The sequence below is a fragment of the Oncorhynchus nerka genome, linkage group LG10, assembly GCF_034236695.1.
Source record: "Oncorhynchus nerka isolate Pitt River linkage group LG10, Oner_Uvic_2.0, whole genome shotgun sequence".
NCBI classification, from domain to species: domain Eukaryota; kingdom Metazoa; phylum Chordata; class Actinopteri; order Salmoniformes; family Salmonidae; genus Oncorhynchus; species Oncorhynchus nerka.
Window position 1 is genome coordinate 101099673 of NC_088405.1, and position 17470 is coordinate 101117142.

Here is a 17470-nt window from a genome sequence, read left to right on the forward strand (position 1 = left end):
TTAGTTGATCATGTCATTAACCATGGGGCTGACAATGTGAGAGGCTGGACAGAGAGTGAAATCAGAGCAACCTTAGTTGATCATGTCATTAACCATGGGGCTGACAATGTGAGAGGCTGGACAGAGAGTGAAATCAGAGCAAAATCAGATGGGGCTGACAATGTGAGAGGCTGGACAGAGAGTGAAATCAGAGCAACCTTAGTTGATCATGTCATTAACCATGGGGCTGACAATGTGAGAGGCTGGACAGAGAGTGAAATCAGAGCAACCTTAGTTGATCATGTCATTAACCATGGGGCTGACAATGTGAGAGGCTGGACAGAGAGTGAAATCAGAGCAACCTTAGTTGATCATGTCATCAACCATGGGGCTGACAATGTGAGAGGCTGGACAGAGAGTGAAATCAGAGCAACCTTAGTTGATCATGTCATTAACCATGGGGCTGACAATGTGAGAGGCTGGACAGAGAGTGAAATCAGAGCAACCTTAGTTGATCATGTCATCAACCATGGGGCTGACAATGTGAGAGGCTGGACAGAGAGTGAAATCAGAGGGGCTGACAATGTGAGAGGCTGGACAGAGAGTGAAATCAGAGCAACCTTGGGGCTGACATGGGGCTGACAATGTGAGAGGCTGGACAGAGAGTGAAATCAGAGCAACCTTAGTTGATCATGTCATTAACCATGGGGCTGACAATGTGAGAGGCTGGAGGCTGAAATCAGAGCAACCTTAGTTGAAATCAGATGGGGCTGACAATGTGAGAGGCTGGACAGAGAGTGAAATCAGAGGGCTGACAGTGAGGCTGACAGAGAGTGAAATCCAGGGGCTGACAATGTGAGAGGCTGGACAGAGAGTGAAATCAGAGCAACCTTAGTTGATCATGTCATCAACCATGGGGCTGACAATGTGAGAGGCTGGACAGAGAGTGAAATCAGAGCAACCTTAGTTGATCAATGTCATCAACCATGGGGCTGACAATGTGAGAGGCTGGACAGAGAGTGAAATCAGAGCAACCTTAGTTGATCATGTCATCAACCATGGGGCTGACAATGTGAGAGGCTGGACAGAGAGTGAAATCAGAGCAACCTTAGTTGATCATGTCATCAACCATGGGGCTGACAATGTGAGAGGCTGGACAGAGAGTGAAATCAGAGCAACCTTAGTTGATCATGTCATCAACCATGGGGCTGACAATGTGAGAGGCTGGACAGAGAGTGAAATCAGAGCAACCTTAGTTGATCATGTCATTAACCATGGGGCTGACAATGTGAGAGGCTGGACAGAGAGTGAAATCAGAGCAACCTTAGTTGATCATGTCATTAACCATGGGGCTGACAATGTGAGAGGCTGGACAGAGAGTGAAATCAGAGCAACCTTAGTTGATCATGTCATTAACCATGGGGCTGACAATGTGAGAGGCTGGACAGAGAGTGAAATCAGAGCAACCTTAGTTGATCATGTCATCAACCATGGGGCTGACAATGTGAGAGGCTGGACAGAGAGTGAAATCAGAGCAACCTTAGTTGATCATGTCATTAACCATGGGGCTGACAATGTGAGAGGCTGGACAGAGAGTGAAATCAGAGCAACCTTAGTTGATCATGTCATCAACCATGGGGCTGACAATGTGAGAGGCTGGACAGAGAGTGAAATCAGAGCAACCTTAGTTGATCATGTCATCAACCATGGGGCTGACAATGTGAGAGGCTGGACAGAGAGTGAAATCAGAGCAACCTTAGTTGATCATGTCATCAACCATGGGGCTGACAATGTGAGAGGCTGGACAGAGAGTGAAATCAGAGCAACAATTAGGCTGATCATGTCAAACCATGGGGCTGACAATGTGAGAGGCTGGACAGAGAGTGAAATCAGAGCAACCTTAGTTGATCATGTGAAATCAACCATGGGGCTGACAATGTGAGAGGCTGGACAGAGAGTGAAATCAGAGGGGCTGACAATGTGAGAGGCTGGACAGAGAGTGAAATCAGAGGGGCTGACAATGTGAGAGGCTGACAATGTGAGAGGCTGGACAGAGAGTGAAATCAGAGGGGCTGACAATGTGAGAGGCTGGACAGAGAGTGAAATCAGAGGGGCTGACAATGTGAGAGGCTGGACAGAGAGTGAAATCAGAGGGGCTGACAATGTGAGAGGCTGGACAGAGAGTGAAATCAGAGGGGCTGACAATGAGAGGCTGGACAGAGAGTGAAATCAGAGGGGCTGACAATGTGAGAGGCTGGACAGAGAGTGAAATCAGAGGGGCTGACAATGTGAGAGGCTGGACAGAGAGTGAAATCAGAGCAACCTTAGTTGATCATGTCATTAACCATGGGCTGACAATGTGAGAGGCTGGACAGAGAGTGAAATCAGAGGGGCTGACAATGTGAGAGGCTGGACAGAGAGTGAAATCAGAGCAACCTTAGTTGATCATGTCATTAACCATGGGGCTGACAATGTGAGAGGCTGGACAGAGGGAGTGAAATCAGAGGGCTGTTGATCATGTCATTAACCATGTGGCTGACAATGTGAGAGGCTGGACAGAGAGTGAAATCAGAGCAACCTTAGTTGATCTGACAATGTGAGGCTGGACAGAAGTGAAATCATGGGGCTGACAATGTGAGAGGCTGGACAGAGAGTGAAATCAGAGGGGCTGACAATTAGAGGCTGGATCATGTCATTAACCATGGGCTGACAATGTGAGGGGCTGGACAGAGAGTGAAATCAGAGGGGCTGACAATGTGAGAGGCTGGACAGAGAGTGAAATCAGAGGGGCTGACAATGTGAGAGGCTGGACAGAGAGTGAAATCAGAGCAACCTTAGTTGATCATGTCATTAACCATGGGGCTGACAATGTGAGAGGCTGGACAGAGAGTGAAATCAGAGCAACCTTAGTTGATCATGTCATTAACCATGGGCTGACAATGTGAGAGGCTGGACAGAGAGTGAAATCAGAGCAACCTTAGTTGATCATGTCATTAACCATGGGGCTGACAATGTGAGAGGCTGGACAGAGAGTGAAATCAGAGGGCTGACAATTAGTTGATCATGTCATTAACCATGGGGCTGACAATGTGAGAGGCTGGACAGAGAGTGAAATCAGAGCAACCTTAGTTGATCATGTCATTAACCATGGGGCTGACAATGTGAGAGGCTGGACAGAGAGCTGAAATCAGAGCAACCTTAGTTGATCATGTCATTAACCATGGGGCTGACAATGTGAGAGGCTGGACAGAGAGTGAAATCAGAGCAACCTTAGTTGATCATGTCATTAACCATGGGGCTGACAATGTGAGAGGCTGGACAGAGAGTGAAATCAGAGCAACCTTAGTTGATCATGTCATTAACCATGGGGCTGACAATGTGAGAGGCTGGACAGAGAGTGAAATCAGAGGGGCTGACAATGTGAGAGGCTGGACAGAGAGTGAAATCAGAGGGGCTGACAATGTGAGAGGCTGGACAGAGAGTGAAATCAGAGGGGCTGACAATGTGAGAGGCTGGACAGAGAGTGAAATCAGAGCAACCTTAGTTGATCATGTCATTAACCATGGGGCTGACAATGTGAGAGGCTGGACAGAGAGTGAAATCAGAGGGGCTGACAATGTGAGAGGCTGGACAGAGAGTGAAATCAGAGGGGCTGACAATGTGAGAGGCTGGACAGAGAGTGAAATCAGAGGGGCTGACAATGTGAGAGGCTGGACAGAGAGTGAAATCAGAGCAACCTTAGTTGATCATGTCATTAACCATGGGGCTGACAATGTGAGAGGCTGGACAGAGAGTGAAATCAGAGCAACCTTAGTTGATCATGTCATTAACCATGGGCTGACAATGTGAGAGGCTGGACAGAGAGTGAAATCAGAGCAACCTTAGTTGATCATGTCATTAACCATGGGGCTGACAATGTGAGAGGCTGGACAGAGAGTGAAATCAGAGCAACCTTAGTTGATCATGTCATTAACCATGTGGCTGACAATGTGAGAGGCTGGACAGAGAGTGAAATCAGAGCAACCTTAGTTGATCATGTCATTAACCATGGGGCTGACAATGTGAGAGGCTGGACAGAGAGTGAAATCAGAGCAACCTTAGTTGATCATGTCATCAACCATGGGGCTGACAATGTGAGAGGCTGGACAGAGAGTGAAATCAGAGCAACCTTAGTTGATCATGTCATTAACCATGGGGCTGACAATGTGAGAGGCTGGACAGAGAGTGAAATCAGAGCAACCTTAGTTGATCATGTCATCAACCATGGGGCTGACAATGTGAGAGGCTGGACAGAGAGTGAAATCAGAGCAACCTTAGAGTTGATCATGTCATCAACCATGGGCTGACAATGTGAGAGGCTGGACAGAGAGTGAAATCAGAGCAACCTTAGTTGATCATGTCATCAACCATGGGGCTGACAATGTGAGAGGCTGGACAGAGAGTGAAATCAGAGCAACAATTGAGAGTTGATCATGTCATCAGATGGGCTGACAATGTGAGAGGCTGGACAGAGAGTGAAATCAGAGCAACCTTAGTTGATCATGTCATCAACCATGGGGCTGACAATGTGAGAGGCTGGACAGAGAGTGAAATCAGAGCAACCTTAGTTGATCATGTCATTAACCATGGGGCTGACAATGTGAGAGGCTGGACAGAGAGTGAAATCAGAGGGGCTGACAATGTGAGAGGCTGATCATGTGCTCATAGTTGAACCATGGGGCTGACAATGTGAGAGGCTGGACAGAGAGTGAAATCAGAGCAACCTTAGTTGATCATGTCATTAACCATGGGGCTGACAATGTGAGAGGCTGGACAGAGAGTGAAATCAGAGCAACCTTAGTTGATCATGTCATCAACCATGGGGCTGACAATGTGAGAGGCTGGACAGAGAGTGAAATCAGAGCAACCTTAGTTGATCATGTCATCAACCATGGGGCTGACAATGTGAGAGGCTGGACAGAGAGTGAAATCAGAGCAACCTTAGTTGATTATCTCATCAACCATCAGGGGCTGACAATGTGAGAGGCTGGACAGAGAGTGAAATCAGAGCAACCTTAGTTGATCATGTGAAATCAGAGGGGCTGACAATGTGAGAGGCTGGACAGAGAGTGAAATCAGAGGGGCTGACAATGTGAGAGGCTGGACAGAGAGTGAAATCAGAGCAACAATTAGGCTTGATCATGTCATGAAATCACGGGCTGACAATGTGAGAGGCTGGACAGAGAGTGAAATCAGAGGGGCTGACAATTGAGAGGCTGGACATGTCAGTGAAATCATGGGCTGACAATGTGAGAGGCTGGACAGAGAGTGAAATCAGAGCAACCTTAGTTGATCAATGTGAGAGGCTGGACAGAGAGTGAAATCAGAGGGGCTGACAATGTGAGAGGCTGGACAGAGAGTGAAATCAGAGCAACCTTAGTTGATCATGTCATCAACCACGGGCTGACAATGTGAGAGGCTGGACAGAGAGTGAAATCAGAGCAACCTTAGTTGATCATGTCATTAACCATGGGCTGACAATGTGAGAGGCTGGACAGAGAGTGAAATCAGAGCAACCTTAGTTGATCATGTCATCAACCATGTGGCTGACAATGTGAGAGGCTGGACAGAGAGTGAAATCAGAGCAACCTTAGTTGATCATGTCATCAACCATGTGGCTGACAATGTGAGAGGCTGGACAGAGAGCGCAGCCCAACGTGAGCCGTTTCACTGTCGCCTGTGTCCTCCGGACATTTAGACTGGAGTACAGGTATGTAACCAACATTTCTTTCACACTATGTAGTACACCCCATGTCATAGTGTATCAGTTGGGTGACACCTGTTTACTTCATGAACGGCTGATGTCATACACTAACTGCAGACATTTCCTGTAGAATTTACTCTACTGTGGGGAAAATATCTTTTTGGCTGCATTGTCCAAGCCCTATATTTTTGTTTTTCTGTTTTTCTAAAGGACTGAGAGACGCAACCATGGTGGAGGAAGGGGCCAAATGTTCACCGGGGTACAGGAAGCTAACATTGTAAACTTGGTTTTGGAAAATAATGATGACGAGAAATTCAAAGCCACATCATCCAAGACCATATTCGACGAGTCTGTCCACATTCTCACGCGAAACCAAATCAGAATGAAACAACTTTATAAAAGGTGCCGTTTGAGAGAAACTCTCAAAGAAACAAAGAGGTGGATGTAAGTACAATATTGACTGCAGTAACCTACACACAACATTGTTTCCCAGTGTACTGGATAACACCATATTGACTGCTTTTGTTTTTTGTTTTCAGGGAAATGGATGCAATCCCACACGAGTTCATCTTTATAGATGAGGCTGGGTTCAACCTAGCAAAGACCAGAAGAAGGGGGAGAAACGTCATTGGCCACAGAGCCATTATAGATGTTCCTGGCCAACGTGGTGGGAACATCACAATGTGCGCTGCCATCTCCAATACGCATGGTGTCCTCCATCTCATTATAGATGTTCCTGGCCAACGTGGTGGGAACATCACACTGTGCGCTGCCATCTCCAATACGCATGGTGTCCTCCATCTCATTATAGATGTTCCTGGCCAACGTGGTGGGAACATCACACTGTGCGCTGCCATCTCCAATACGCATGGTGTCCTCCATCGTCATGGCAACCTTGGGCCATACAACACAGCCCATATTCTCACATTTCTGGATAGACTCCACAACATTCTCATACCACCAGAGCGTATGAATGATTCAGTCCATCAAAGAACCCGGTACGTTGTAATATGGGACAACATGAGCTTTCATCGTGCTAGTCCCGTCCAATAGGGCTCTAGTAATACTAGTCCCGTCCAATAGGGCTCTAGTAATACTAGTCCCGTCCAATAGGGCTCTAGTAATACTAGTCCCGTCCAATAGGGCTCTAGTAATGCTAGTCCCATCCAATAGGGCTCTAGTAATACTAGTCCTGTCCAATAGGGCTCTAGTAATGCTAGCCCCGCCCAATAGGGCTCTAGTAATACTAGTCCCGTCCAATAGGGCTCTAGTAATGCTAGCCCCGCCCAATAGGGCTCTAGTAATACTAGTCCCGTCCAATAGGACTATTACACGGCAACCCAGTCCAAAACTGCTTTGCTGACCACCCACCATTTCTGAACCCCATAGAAGAGTTATTTTCGGCACGGCGGTGGAAGGTATACGACCGGCAGCCCTTAGTGCGCAGGCCTCTTGTGCAGGCTATGGAAGAGGCATGTGATGAGATTGATGCGGGTGCGATTTGTCGTGGAAATTTCCTCTATTTACCAAATCATGGGAGCAAACCACACACCAGTCAGAATTATGCTTAATCTTCACCTTAAATAATAACTAAGCTTTTGCAATAGCATTTTGACTTTCAACAGTTCAGTATCTCTAATGAAAAGTTGAGGGTCCCAACATAATGGCAAATGGGATCCTTTATAACAAAGATCCACCTCCTCCTAGACGACATGACAAACCACAGGTCTTAGGAACTTACACAAAGAAAATACTTTACTTCAGAGAGGAATATCCCCTAGCCAGACAGAGTTGGCTATAAATTATCGTTCAGTTTGGTCTCCTGAACAAAGCTCTTATTTCGTCCTTGGTACAAAATGGTACCAAGACATTACCCCCACCCTATGATATATATCAAATTGTCATTTAGATAGAACCAATTCTAAATACAACCAATCAGAGGACAAACTCACGGAGAGGAGAGTGACTGCTATAGGTTAAGATAGGAGCAACAAAAGAGGGAGCATAGAATGATTCCAGACACTGCCATCCTCCTCTCCCCGATGGGAAAAGTAGGGAGTGACTGGCACACAGACACAGTGGAGCAAAAGATATGTTTACACATGATGAAACCTTGACCTCTCTCTGGCCCAAACAACTTAGTCTTGACATAGAACAGATAACTGCAACCCCGCCACAGTATTATACAAACACATTCTGATGAGAAGTAACTTACCAACATATGATGAATATAAAACATCTTACCTATGTTACCAACTAATTCTGATTATTCCCCAACAGATTCAGGGATGGCACTCAAGGCACTTCTTCCCTCGATGTCTGGCAAGGGAAGATATTGCCTGTGATGTGGACGAGGCGTTGTGGCCAGACCCAACTGTGCGGCAAGATGCTGCCTAATTATTTTTCTTGCCTCTTTTTTTCTATATATTTTTTTCTGCAATTTTCTTTTTCACTTTACTGTTTTTTTGTGAGCATATTTTTTGTTCAGTCCAATGTAAATATATCTGCTGTGGACATGTTGCACTGACTTGTTTGGTGATTTAAAAAATAATAATGTAATAATAAAGCATGTAATAAAGCATGTGTATGTGCAAATATTTCTAAAATCTGGTAATATGAATGAAGTGTGGGCCATTTCGTGCAAACGTTTGATTTTGATGATGTAGTTTGTAATTCTGACTCACCTATCTCATGAACAGTGTGTCTCTCTGTCTCTCTCTCTGTCTCTCTCTCTGTCTCTCTGTCTCTCTGTCTCTCTGTCTGTCTGTCTCTCTCTCTGTCTGTCTCTCTGTCTCTCTCTCTGTCTGTCTCTCTGTCTCTCTCTGTCTGTCTCTCTGTCTCTCTCTCTGTCTCTCTCTCTGTCTCTGTCTCTCTCTGTCTCTCTCTGTCTCTCTCTGTCTGTCTCTCTCTGTCTCTCTCTGTCTCTCTCTCTCTCTCTCTGTCTCTCTCTGTCTCTCTCTCTGTCTCTCTCTGTCTCTCTCTGTCTCTCTCTGTCTCTCTCTGTCTCTCTCTGTCTCTCTCTGTCTGTCTCTCTCTCTGTCTCTCTCTGTCTCTCTCTGTCTGTCTCTGTCTCTCTCTGTCTCTCTCTGTCTCTCTCTGTCTGTCTCTGTCTCTCTCTGTCTCTCTCTCTGTCTCTCTCTGTCTGTCTGTCTCTCTCTGTCTCTCTCTCTGTCTCTCTCTGTCTCTCTCTGTCTGTCTCTCTCTCTGTCTCTCTCTGTCTGTCTCTGTCTCTCTCTGTCTGTCTCTGTCTCTCTCTGTCTCTCTCTGTCTCTCTCTGTCTGTCTCTCTCTCTGTCTCTCTCTGTGTCTCTCTCTGTCTCTCTCTCTGTCTCTGTCTCTCTGTCTCTGTCTCTCTGTCTCTCTCTCTGTGTGTGTGTGTGTTTAATAACAGGCGACTCTTACCTTTCTTGTTCCCGAAGAAGAGTGTCTGCTGTGTGGGGTTGGACCACTGGAGGGACGTCTGGTCATTGTATTCTACTCTACAGGTCATGATGGCCGTCCTGCCTTCTGTCACAGTCTGATTCTGGACCAGGGGGTGTTGCCCGGACGACCCTGGAGTGAGAGGAGAGGAGAGGAGGACACGAGTGAATGAAACAACTATATTCTGTCCTGTGATTGGGTGGTGGTGGGGGTGGTGGGGGGGGTTATAAGGCTTTGTTCTATCTTTTAATAAATAACCATTTAAAAAAGTTATGAAAATACAAAACTTAGCATGTCTTGAATTAGATATTGCACGAGCCAACATTTCACAGACAGCAAAGATTGTTTACTATATTTACAAGATAGTCGATCTAACAATGGAAATACATGCCCTCAAAGATGGAGAATGGATGCTCCCCATTCTAAAAAATCATACAATTCCACATCAATTTACAATGCAAAGTAATGGTCCTAGTAAATACAGTAAGAGTGGTCATAGAGTAGCAGTCAACAGTTTGAACACCCATACTCATTCCAGGGTTTTTCTTTCGTTTGACTATTTTCTACATTGTAGAATAATAGTTAAAACATCAAAACTATTAAATAACACATATGGAATCATGTGGTAACCAAATAAAGTGTTAAACAAATCCAAATATATGTTAGATTTTAGATTATTCAAAGTAGCCACCCTTTGCCTTAATGGCAGCTTTGCACCACTCTTGACATTCTCTCAACCAGCTTCATGAGGTAGTCACCTGGAATGGATTTCAATTAACAGGTGTGCCTTGTTACAAGTTAATTTGTGGACAAACCCTTGAATGAATAGGTATGTGCAAGCTTTTGACTGGTACATATGACTGTTAGGGCCAAGCAATGAAGTTATATCTATCAATATCAATATATCAAGCTTTTGACTGGTACATATGACTGTTAGGGCCAAGCAATGAAGTCCCTTTACAGACTTAAAACGTTGCTAAAACGTCAATAATTGGTAACTTTTCAGACAATAAAAAAATAAAGATAAAAAAAAAGCTCCGGTTTGTTTCCTTGACAACAATAAAGGTGGCTGATTGATGCGCTGCCGTGTTGTGTTTTATCTCTAATAAATAAATAAGTTACGGTATTTAAACAAACTTTAAAGTATTTGTTTTTTTTTAGGAGAGATTGCTCTGCAACAGCTCCAGATTATTTGATTGACAGTTCTGGTTGCCAAGTGATGGACCCCAGGCTTCAGAAGCCTCATTCCTTTACAGACAAATAAAATGCCCTTTCAGAGAAGGTTTTGTGTCGGCATTTTAAAAAAATCCGTAGTGTAGCCTATCAGACAAACAAACATGCCTTAGTCGAGGCACTTTCAAGGGGCTACATTCCATCATGTCTCAAAAGAGGAACCGATACAGGCCACCGGAGGTCTACTGGCATTTCATATGAGTTAAAAACTAAGAGTAGACTACACCATGCTCGCAAGACTGGCCCAAAGATATCGCTGTATACCAGCAACATCAGTGCCATGAATAGAGTACCACAGTATGTGTCATAATACCCATAAAACCTAGCGGACAAGCGGGAAAATGGTTCCAACCTTTTTTTCCATCATTAAGTTTTCATGGACAAATGTTGGGCGGAGTAAAACCTCTTGCTTCGCCTCTTCCTCTCTGCCGACTATCAAGTGAAAACATCTTAATTTTTGTCAACATAGCATTTAAAATATCATGATATTATATCTAATTGATAGATAGTGAGGGAGTGAGAAAGAGAGAAAGAGGGAGAGAGGGAGACAGAGAGAAAGAAAGAGAGAAAGAAAGAGAGAGATTCATAGATAGATTTAAATTGGTTTCTCTTTTCCTGCTGCTATATTCTGAGAAAAGTCTGTGAATCTTTATTTAAGAAACAAAAGTAGCTATTTGGACATAAGTGATGGACATTATCGAACAAAACAAACATTTATTGTGGAACTGGGATTCCTGGGAGTGCATTCTGATGAAGATCAGGTAAGGTAAGTGAATATTTATAATGTTATTCTCTGACTTCTGTTGACTGCACAATATGGTGGATATCTTTTTGGCTTGTTGGGTCTCAGAATATTGCAATGGTTTGCTTTTTCCGTAAAGCTTTTTTGAAATCTGATAGTTGCATTAAAATCTGTTGCGACTCTAGGGGCAGTATTTTCATTTTTGTAAAAAAAACGTTCCCGTTTTAAACGGGATATTTTGTCAGGGCAAGATGCTAGAATATGCATATAATTAACAGTTTTGGATAGAAAAAACTCTAATGTTTCCAAAACTTTAAAGATATTGTCTGTGAGTATAACAGAACTGATGTTGCAGGCGAAAGCCTGAGAAAAATCCAATCCGGAAGTGCCCCGTACGCTGAAAGCGCTGCGTTCCAATGAGTTTTACGCATTTCTGTTGAAGAATAGCCGTAGGCGGCCACATTGCGTAAGTGGTCACATGGTGGCTCAGAGAGAGATTCTCGCGTAAAATACAGAGGTAGCCATTACTCCAATCGGTCCTACTGAAAAACTAATTGTCCCGACGGATATATTATCGAATAGATATTAGAAAAACACCTTGAGGATTGATTATAAACAACGTTTGCCATGTTTCTGTCGATATTATGGAGCTAATTTGGAATATTTTTCGCCGTTTTCGTGACTACAATTTCCGGGCGATTTCTCAGCCAAACGTGAAGAACAAACGGAGCTATTTCGCCTACAAAAATAATATTTTTGGAAAAAATGAACTTTGGCTATCTACCTGGGAGTCGCTTGAGTGAAAACATCCAAAAGTTCATCAAAGGTAAACGATTTAATTAGATTTTTCTGATTTTCGTGACAAGGTTGCCTGCTGCTAGCAAGGCATAATGCTATGCTAGTCTATGATAAACTTACACAAATGCTTGTCTAGTTTTGGCTGTAAAGCATATTTTGAAAATCTGAGATGACAGGGTGATTAACAAAAGGCTAAGCTGTCTTCCAATATATTTCACTTGTGATTTTCATGAATAGGAAGATTTTCTAGGAAGATTTATGTCCGTTGCGTTATGCTAATTAGTGTCAGGCGATGATTACGCTCCCGGACCCGGGATGGGGAGTCACAAGAGGGAGAAGTGTATCTAAAGTTCCATGCATAACACTTTTATTTTCATCAACATTTATAATGAATATTTCTGTGAATTCATGTGGCTCTCTGCAAAATCACAGCATGTTTTTGGAACTACTGAACATAACACGCCAATGTAAACTGAGATTTTTTTATATAAATATGAACTTTATCGAACTAAACATACATGTATTGTGTAACATGAAGTCCTATGAGTGTCATCTGATGAAGATCATCAAATGGCTGTGTTTTTCTGTGACTTGGCTCTGACCTAACATAATCGTTTGTAGTGCTTTCGCTGTAAAGCCTATGTGAAATCGGACACTGTGGTGGGATAAGCAACAAGATTACCTTTAAAATGGTATAATATACTTGTACTTTTGAGGAATTTTAATTATGATATTTCTGTTGTTTTGATTTTGGCGCCCTGCACTTTCATATCATCCCGTTAACGGGATTTCAGCCATAAGAAGTTTTGAGAACATTTAAGAAAAACACTAGAAAAAAAACACACAAAAAAGTAGAAACCTGCAATGTTTTTATTGGAGCTCGGGGCGAGGTGCCATTTTAGCCATCATTTAACTAACTCAGTGGAGATTGTATGGATCTCCAGGGTTTTCAACGCCTGAGTCCGGCTCTGCTAACTTACAAGTCTGAAGGTTAATGAGGTAAGGTGGAAGTTTCTGCAAGAGGGATTGATAGACAAAAAAAAGCACAATTAATCAATTTACGAGACTTCAAAGAGGCCCACTTTCTGGTGCAAAATGGTTTATACCGAATCGCCCGTAATAATGTTGTCATTTCAAACCCACAGACAACCCTAGTAGTCAAACATACAGACAACCCTAGTAGTCAAACATACAGACAACCCTAGTAGTCAAACATACAGACAACCCTAGGAGTCAAACATACAGACAACCCTAGGAGTCAAACCTACAGACAACCCTAGGAGTCAAACCTACAGACAACCCTAGGAGTCAAACATACAGACAACCCTAGGAGTTAAACCCACAGACAACCCTAGGAGTCAAACCTACAGACAACCCTAGGAGTCACAGACAACCCTAGGAGTCAAACATACAGACAACCCTAGGAGTTAAACCCACAGACAACCCTAGTAGTCAAACCCACAGACAACCCTAGGAGTCAAACATACAGACATACAGACAACCCTAGGAGTCACAGACAACCCTAGGAGTCAAACATACAGACATACAGACAACCCTAGGAGTCACAGACAACCCTAGGAGTCAAACATACAGACATACAGACAACCCTAGGAGTCACAGACAACCCTAGGAGTCAAACATACAGACAACCCTAGGAGTCAAACCTACAGACAACCCTAGGAGTCACAGACAACCCTAGGAGACAACCCCACAGACAACCCTAGGAGACAAACCCACGGACAACCCTAGGAGTCAAAGCCACAGACAACCCTAGGAGTCAAACCTACAGACAACCCTAAGAGTCAGAGACAACCCTAGGAGACAAACCCACGGACAACCCTAGGAGTCAAATCCACAGACAACCCTAGGAGTCACAGACAACCCTAGGAGACAAACCCACAGACAACCCTAGGAGACAACCCCACAGACAACCCTAGGAGTCAAATCCACAGACAACCCTAGGAGTCACAGACAACCCTAGGAGACAAACCCACAGACAGCCCTAGGAGACAAACCCACAGACAACCCTAGGAGTCACACCACAGACAACCCTAGGAGTCAAACCTACAGACAACCCTAGGAGTCACAGACAACCCTAGGAGACAACCCCACAGACAACCCTAGGAGTCAAATCTACAGACAAGGTACTGTTTGACCCCAGACCTCCTCTAGACAAGGTACTGTTTGACCCCAGACCTCCTCTAGACAATGTACTGGTTGACCCCAGACCCCAGACCTCCTCTAGACAATGTACTGGTTGACCCCAGACCCCAGACCTCCTCTAGACAAGGTACTGGTTTGACCCCAGACCTCCTCTAGACAATGTACTGGTTGACCCCAGACCCCAGACCTCCTCTAGACAAGGTACTGGTTGACCCCAGACCCCAGACCTCCTCTAGACAAGGTACTGGTTTGACCCCAGACCTCCTCTAGACAATGTACTGGTTGACCCCAGACCCCAGACCTCCTCTAGACAAGGTACTGGTTGACCCCAGACCTCCTCTAGACAAGGTACTGGATGACCCCAGACACACCTTCCTCTATCCCACAACACCTGCATATCAACACCTTCCTCTATCCCACAACACCTGCATATCAACATATCAGAATCCAGAATACGAACAACCGTTTTATAAAATGGTTTACGTAACCCCATGTACCCAGGCCCACAAGTCTTCCATTGCACTTCCATTCAGTTACATGGGACGTTTAGAGAAATTGCTGTTTTTGCTGTGCTTTGTCTCTCTCTCACTCTTCCTTCCCTCTCTCCACGTTCACCTGTGTAAGAGGGAGCTATTTGACCGTGAAGTGGATGTATGAACACCGGGATGAGACAATTTTACAATTGAGACAGCTAGACCAAGGGAGGTGAGGTGGAGAGAGAGGAGAATGGAGAGACGGAGAGGGAGGAGAGAGGTGAGAAAGGGCAGTGGGGAGAAAGAGAGGGAGGAGAGAGGAGAGTAGAGGCCAGGTGGAGAGAGAGAGGGGGAGGTGAGAGGAGAGTAGAGGCCAGGTGGAGAGAGAGAGGGGGAGGAGAGAGGAGAGTAGAGGCCAGGTGGAGAGAGAGAGGGGGAGGAGAGAGGAGAGTAGAGGCCAGGTGGAGAAAGAGAGGGAGGAGAGAGGGGAGTAGAGAGAAATGGGGAGAGAAAGAGAGGGAGGAGAGTAGAGGCCAGGTGGAGAGAGAGACGGGGAGGAGAGAGGAGAGTAGAGAGAAATGGGGAGAGAAAGAGAGGGAGGAGAGTAGAGGCCAAGTGGAGAGAGAGACGGGGAGGAGAGAGGAGACTAGAGAGAAATGGGGAGAGAAAGAGAGGGAGGAGAGAGGAGAGTAAGAGGCCAGGTGGAGAGAGAGACGGGGAGGAGAGAGGACTGGGAGAAAAGAGATGGAGGAAAGAGGACAGATTAAGAGGGAGGAGAGAGAGATAGAGGTCATGTTAAGAGAGAGAGAGAGAGAGATGGAGGCAGGAGAGAGAGGGAGAAGAGAGGGATGAGAAGAGAGACAAAGGAGGGAGAAGAGAGGGATGGGAAGTGATGGATGAGGAGGTAGAGAGGTGAGGCGAGGAGCATGGGTCATTAACAGTGCTGATGAAGGTCTCCTGGGGTTGACGGTGCATGTGAGAGAGAGGAGGAACAGGAAAGACTGGGATAGATCGACAGAGAGAAATGGATCTGGGCTGCTGGAGGAATATTTTATTCATGTAGGTTTTTCATGAAGCATGGCCTGTCACCAGAATCTCTTTCATTCCTCTCTTTCTTCCCTACTCCCCATCTCTCATGTCTTCTCTCTCTTCCCTCCTGTCCTGAGCAGGTTTTACTGAAAACCTGCTCAGAACTGATCTACAGATGTCAGAACTGTACAAATAAACAAACTACCATAGACACATTCTTCCTGTCTAAGAAACAACAAACTACCATAGACACATTCTTCCTGTCTAAGAAACAACAAACTACCATAGACACATTCTTCCTGTCTAAGAAACAACAAACTACCATAGACACATTCTTCCTGTCTAAGAAACAACAAACTACCATAGACACATTCTTCCTGTCTAAGAAACAACAAACTACCATAGACACATTCTTCCTGTCTAAGAAACAACAAACTACCATAGACACATTCTTCCTGTCTAAGAAACAACAAACTACCATAGACACATTCTTCCTATCTAAGAAACAACAAACTATTGTAGACACATTCTTCCTGTCTAAGAAACAACAAACTACCATAGACACATTCTTCCTGTCTAAGAAACAACAAACTACCGTTGACACATTATTCCTGTCTAAGAAACAACAAACTATTGTAGACACATTCTTCCTGTCTAAGAAACAACAAACTACCATAGACACATTCTTCCTATCTAAGAAACAACAAACTATTGTAGACACATTCTTCCTGTCTAAGAAACAACAAACTACCATAGACACATTCTTCCTGTCTAAGAAACAACAAACTATTGTAGACACAATCTTCCTGTCTAAGAAACAACAAACTACCGTTGACACATTCTTCCTGTCTAAGAAACAACAAACTACCATAGACACATTCTTCCTGTCTAAGAAACAACAAACTACCATAGACACATTCTTCCTGTCTAAGAAACAACAAACTACCATAGACACATTCTTCCTGTCTAAGAAACAACAAACTACCGTTGACACATTCTTCCTGTCTAAGAAACAACAAACTACCATAGACACATTCTTCCTGTCTAAGAAACAACAAACTACCATAGACACATTCTTCCTGTCTAAGAAACAACAAACTACCATAGACACATTCTTCCTATCTAAGAAACAACAAACTACCATAGCCACATTCTTCCTGTCTAAGAAACAACAAACTACCATAGACACATTCTTCCTGTCTAAGAAACAACAAACTACCATAGACACATTCTTCCTGTCTAAGAAACAACAAACTACCGTTGACACATTCTTCCTGTCTAAGAAACAACAAACTATTGTAGACACATTCTTCCTGTCTAAGAAACAACAAACTACCATAGACACATTCTTCCTATCTAAGAAACAACAAACTATTGTAGACACATTCTTCCTGTCTAAGAAACAACAAACTACCAAACAACAAACTATTGTAGACACATTCTTCCTGTCTAAGAAACAACAAACTACCATAGACACATTCTTCCTATCTAAGAAACAACAAACTATTGTAGACACATTCTTCCTGTCTAAGAAACAACAAACTACCATAGACACATTCTTCCTGTCTAAGAAACAACAAACTACCCTAGACACATTCTTCCTATCTAAGAAACAACAAACTACCATAGACACATTCTTCCTGTCTAAGAAACAACAAACTACTGTAGACACATTCTTCCTGTCTAAGAAACAACAAACTACTGTAGACACATTCTTCAGTGTAGCTGTCCTCTGTTTCATCTCATCGCCTCACCTCACCTCACCTCACCTCACCTCACCTCACCTCACCTCAACTCATCTTCCTCTCCATCTCTCTTCTCATCTTCCTCCGCTCCTTCCCCCTGCTCTTCCTTCTCTCCTTCCTCTCATCTCCCTCTGTCCCTCTGTCCC

General features: G+C 44.2%; 1 protein-coding gene across 1 annotated transcript in view; it reads right to left on the minus strand.

The window, feature by feature from the left end:
• The window catches only part of LOC115119424 (cell adhesion molecule 2-like), a 157960-nt gene extending 148691 nt beyond the window's left edge, over positions 1 to 9269 (minus strand). Inside the window, exon 1 of the mRNA XM_065023439.1 lies at positions 9124 to 9269. Within this exon, the coding sequence (XP_064879511.1) occupies positions 9124 to 9211 (88 nt within the window). The 5' untranslated portion in view covers positions 9212 to 9269. The remainder of the gene's footprint in view (positions 1 to 9123) is intronic.
• Between the last annotated feature and the right edge of the window lie 8201 nt (positions 9270 to 17470).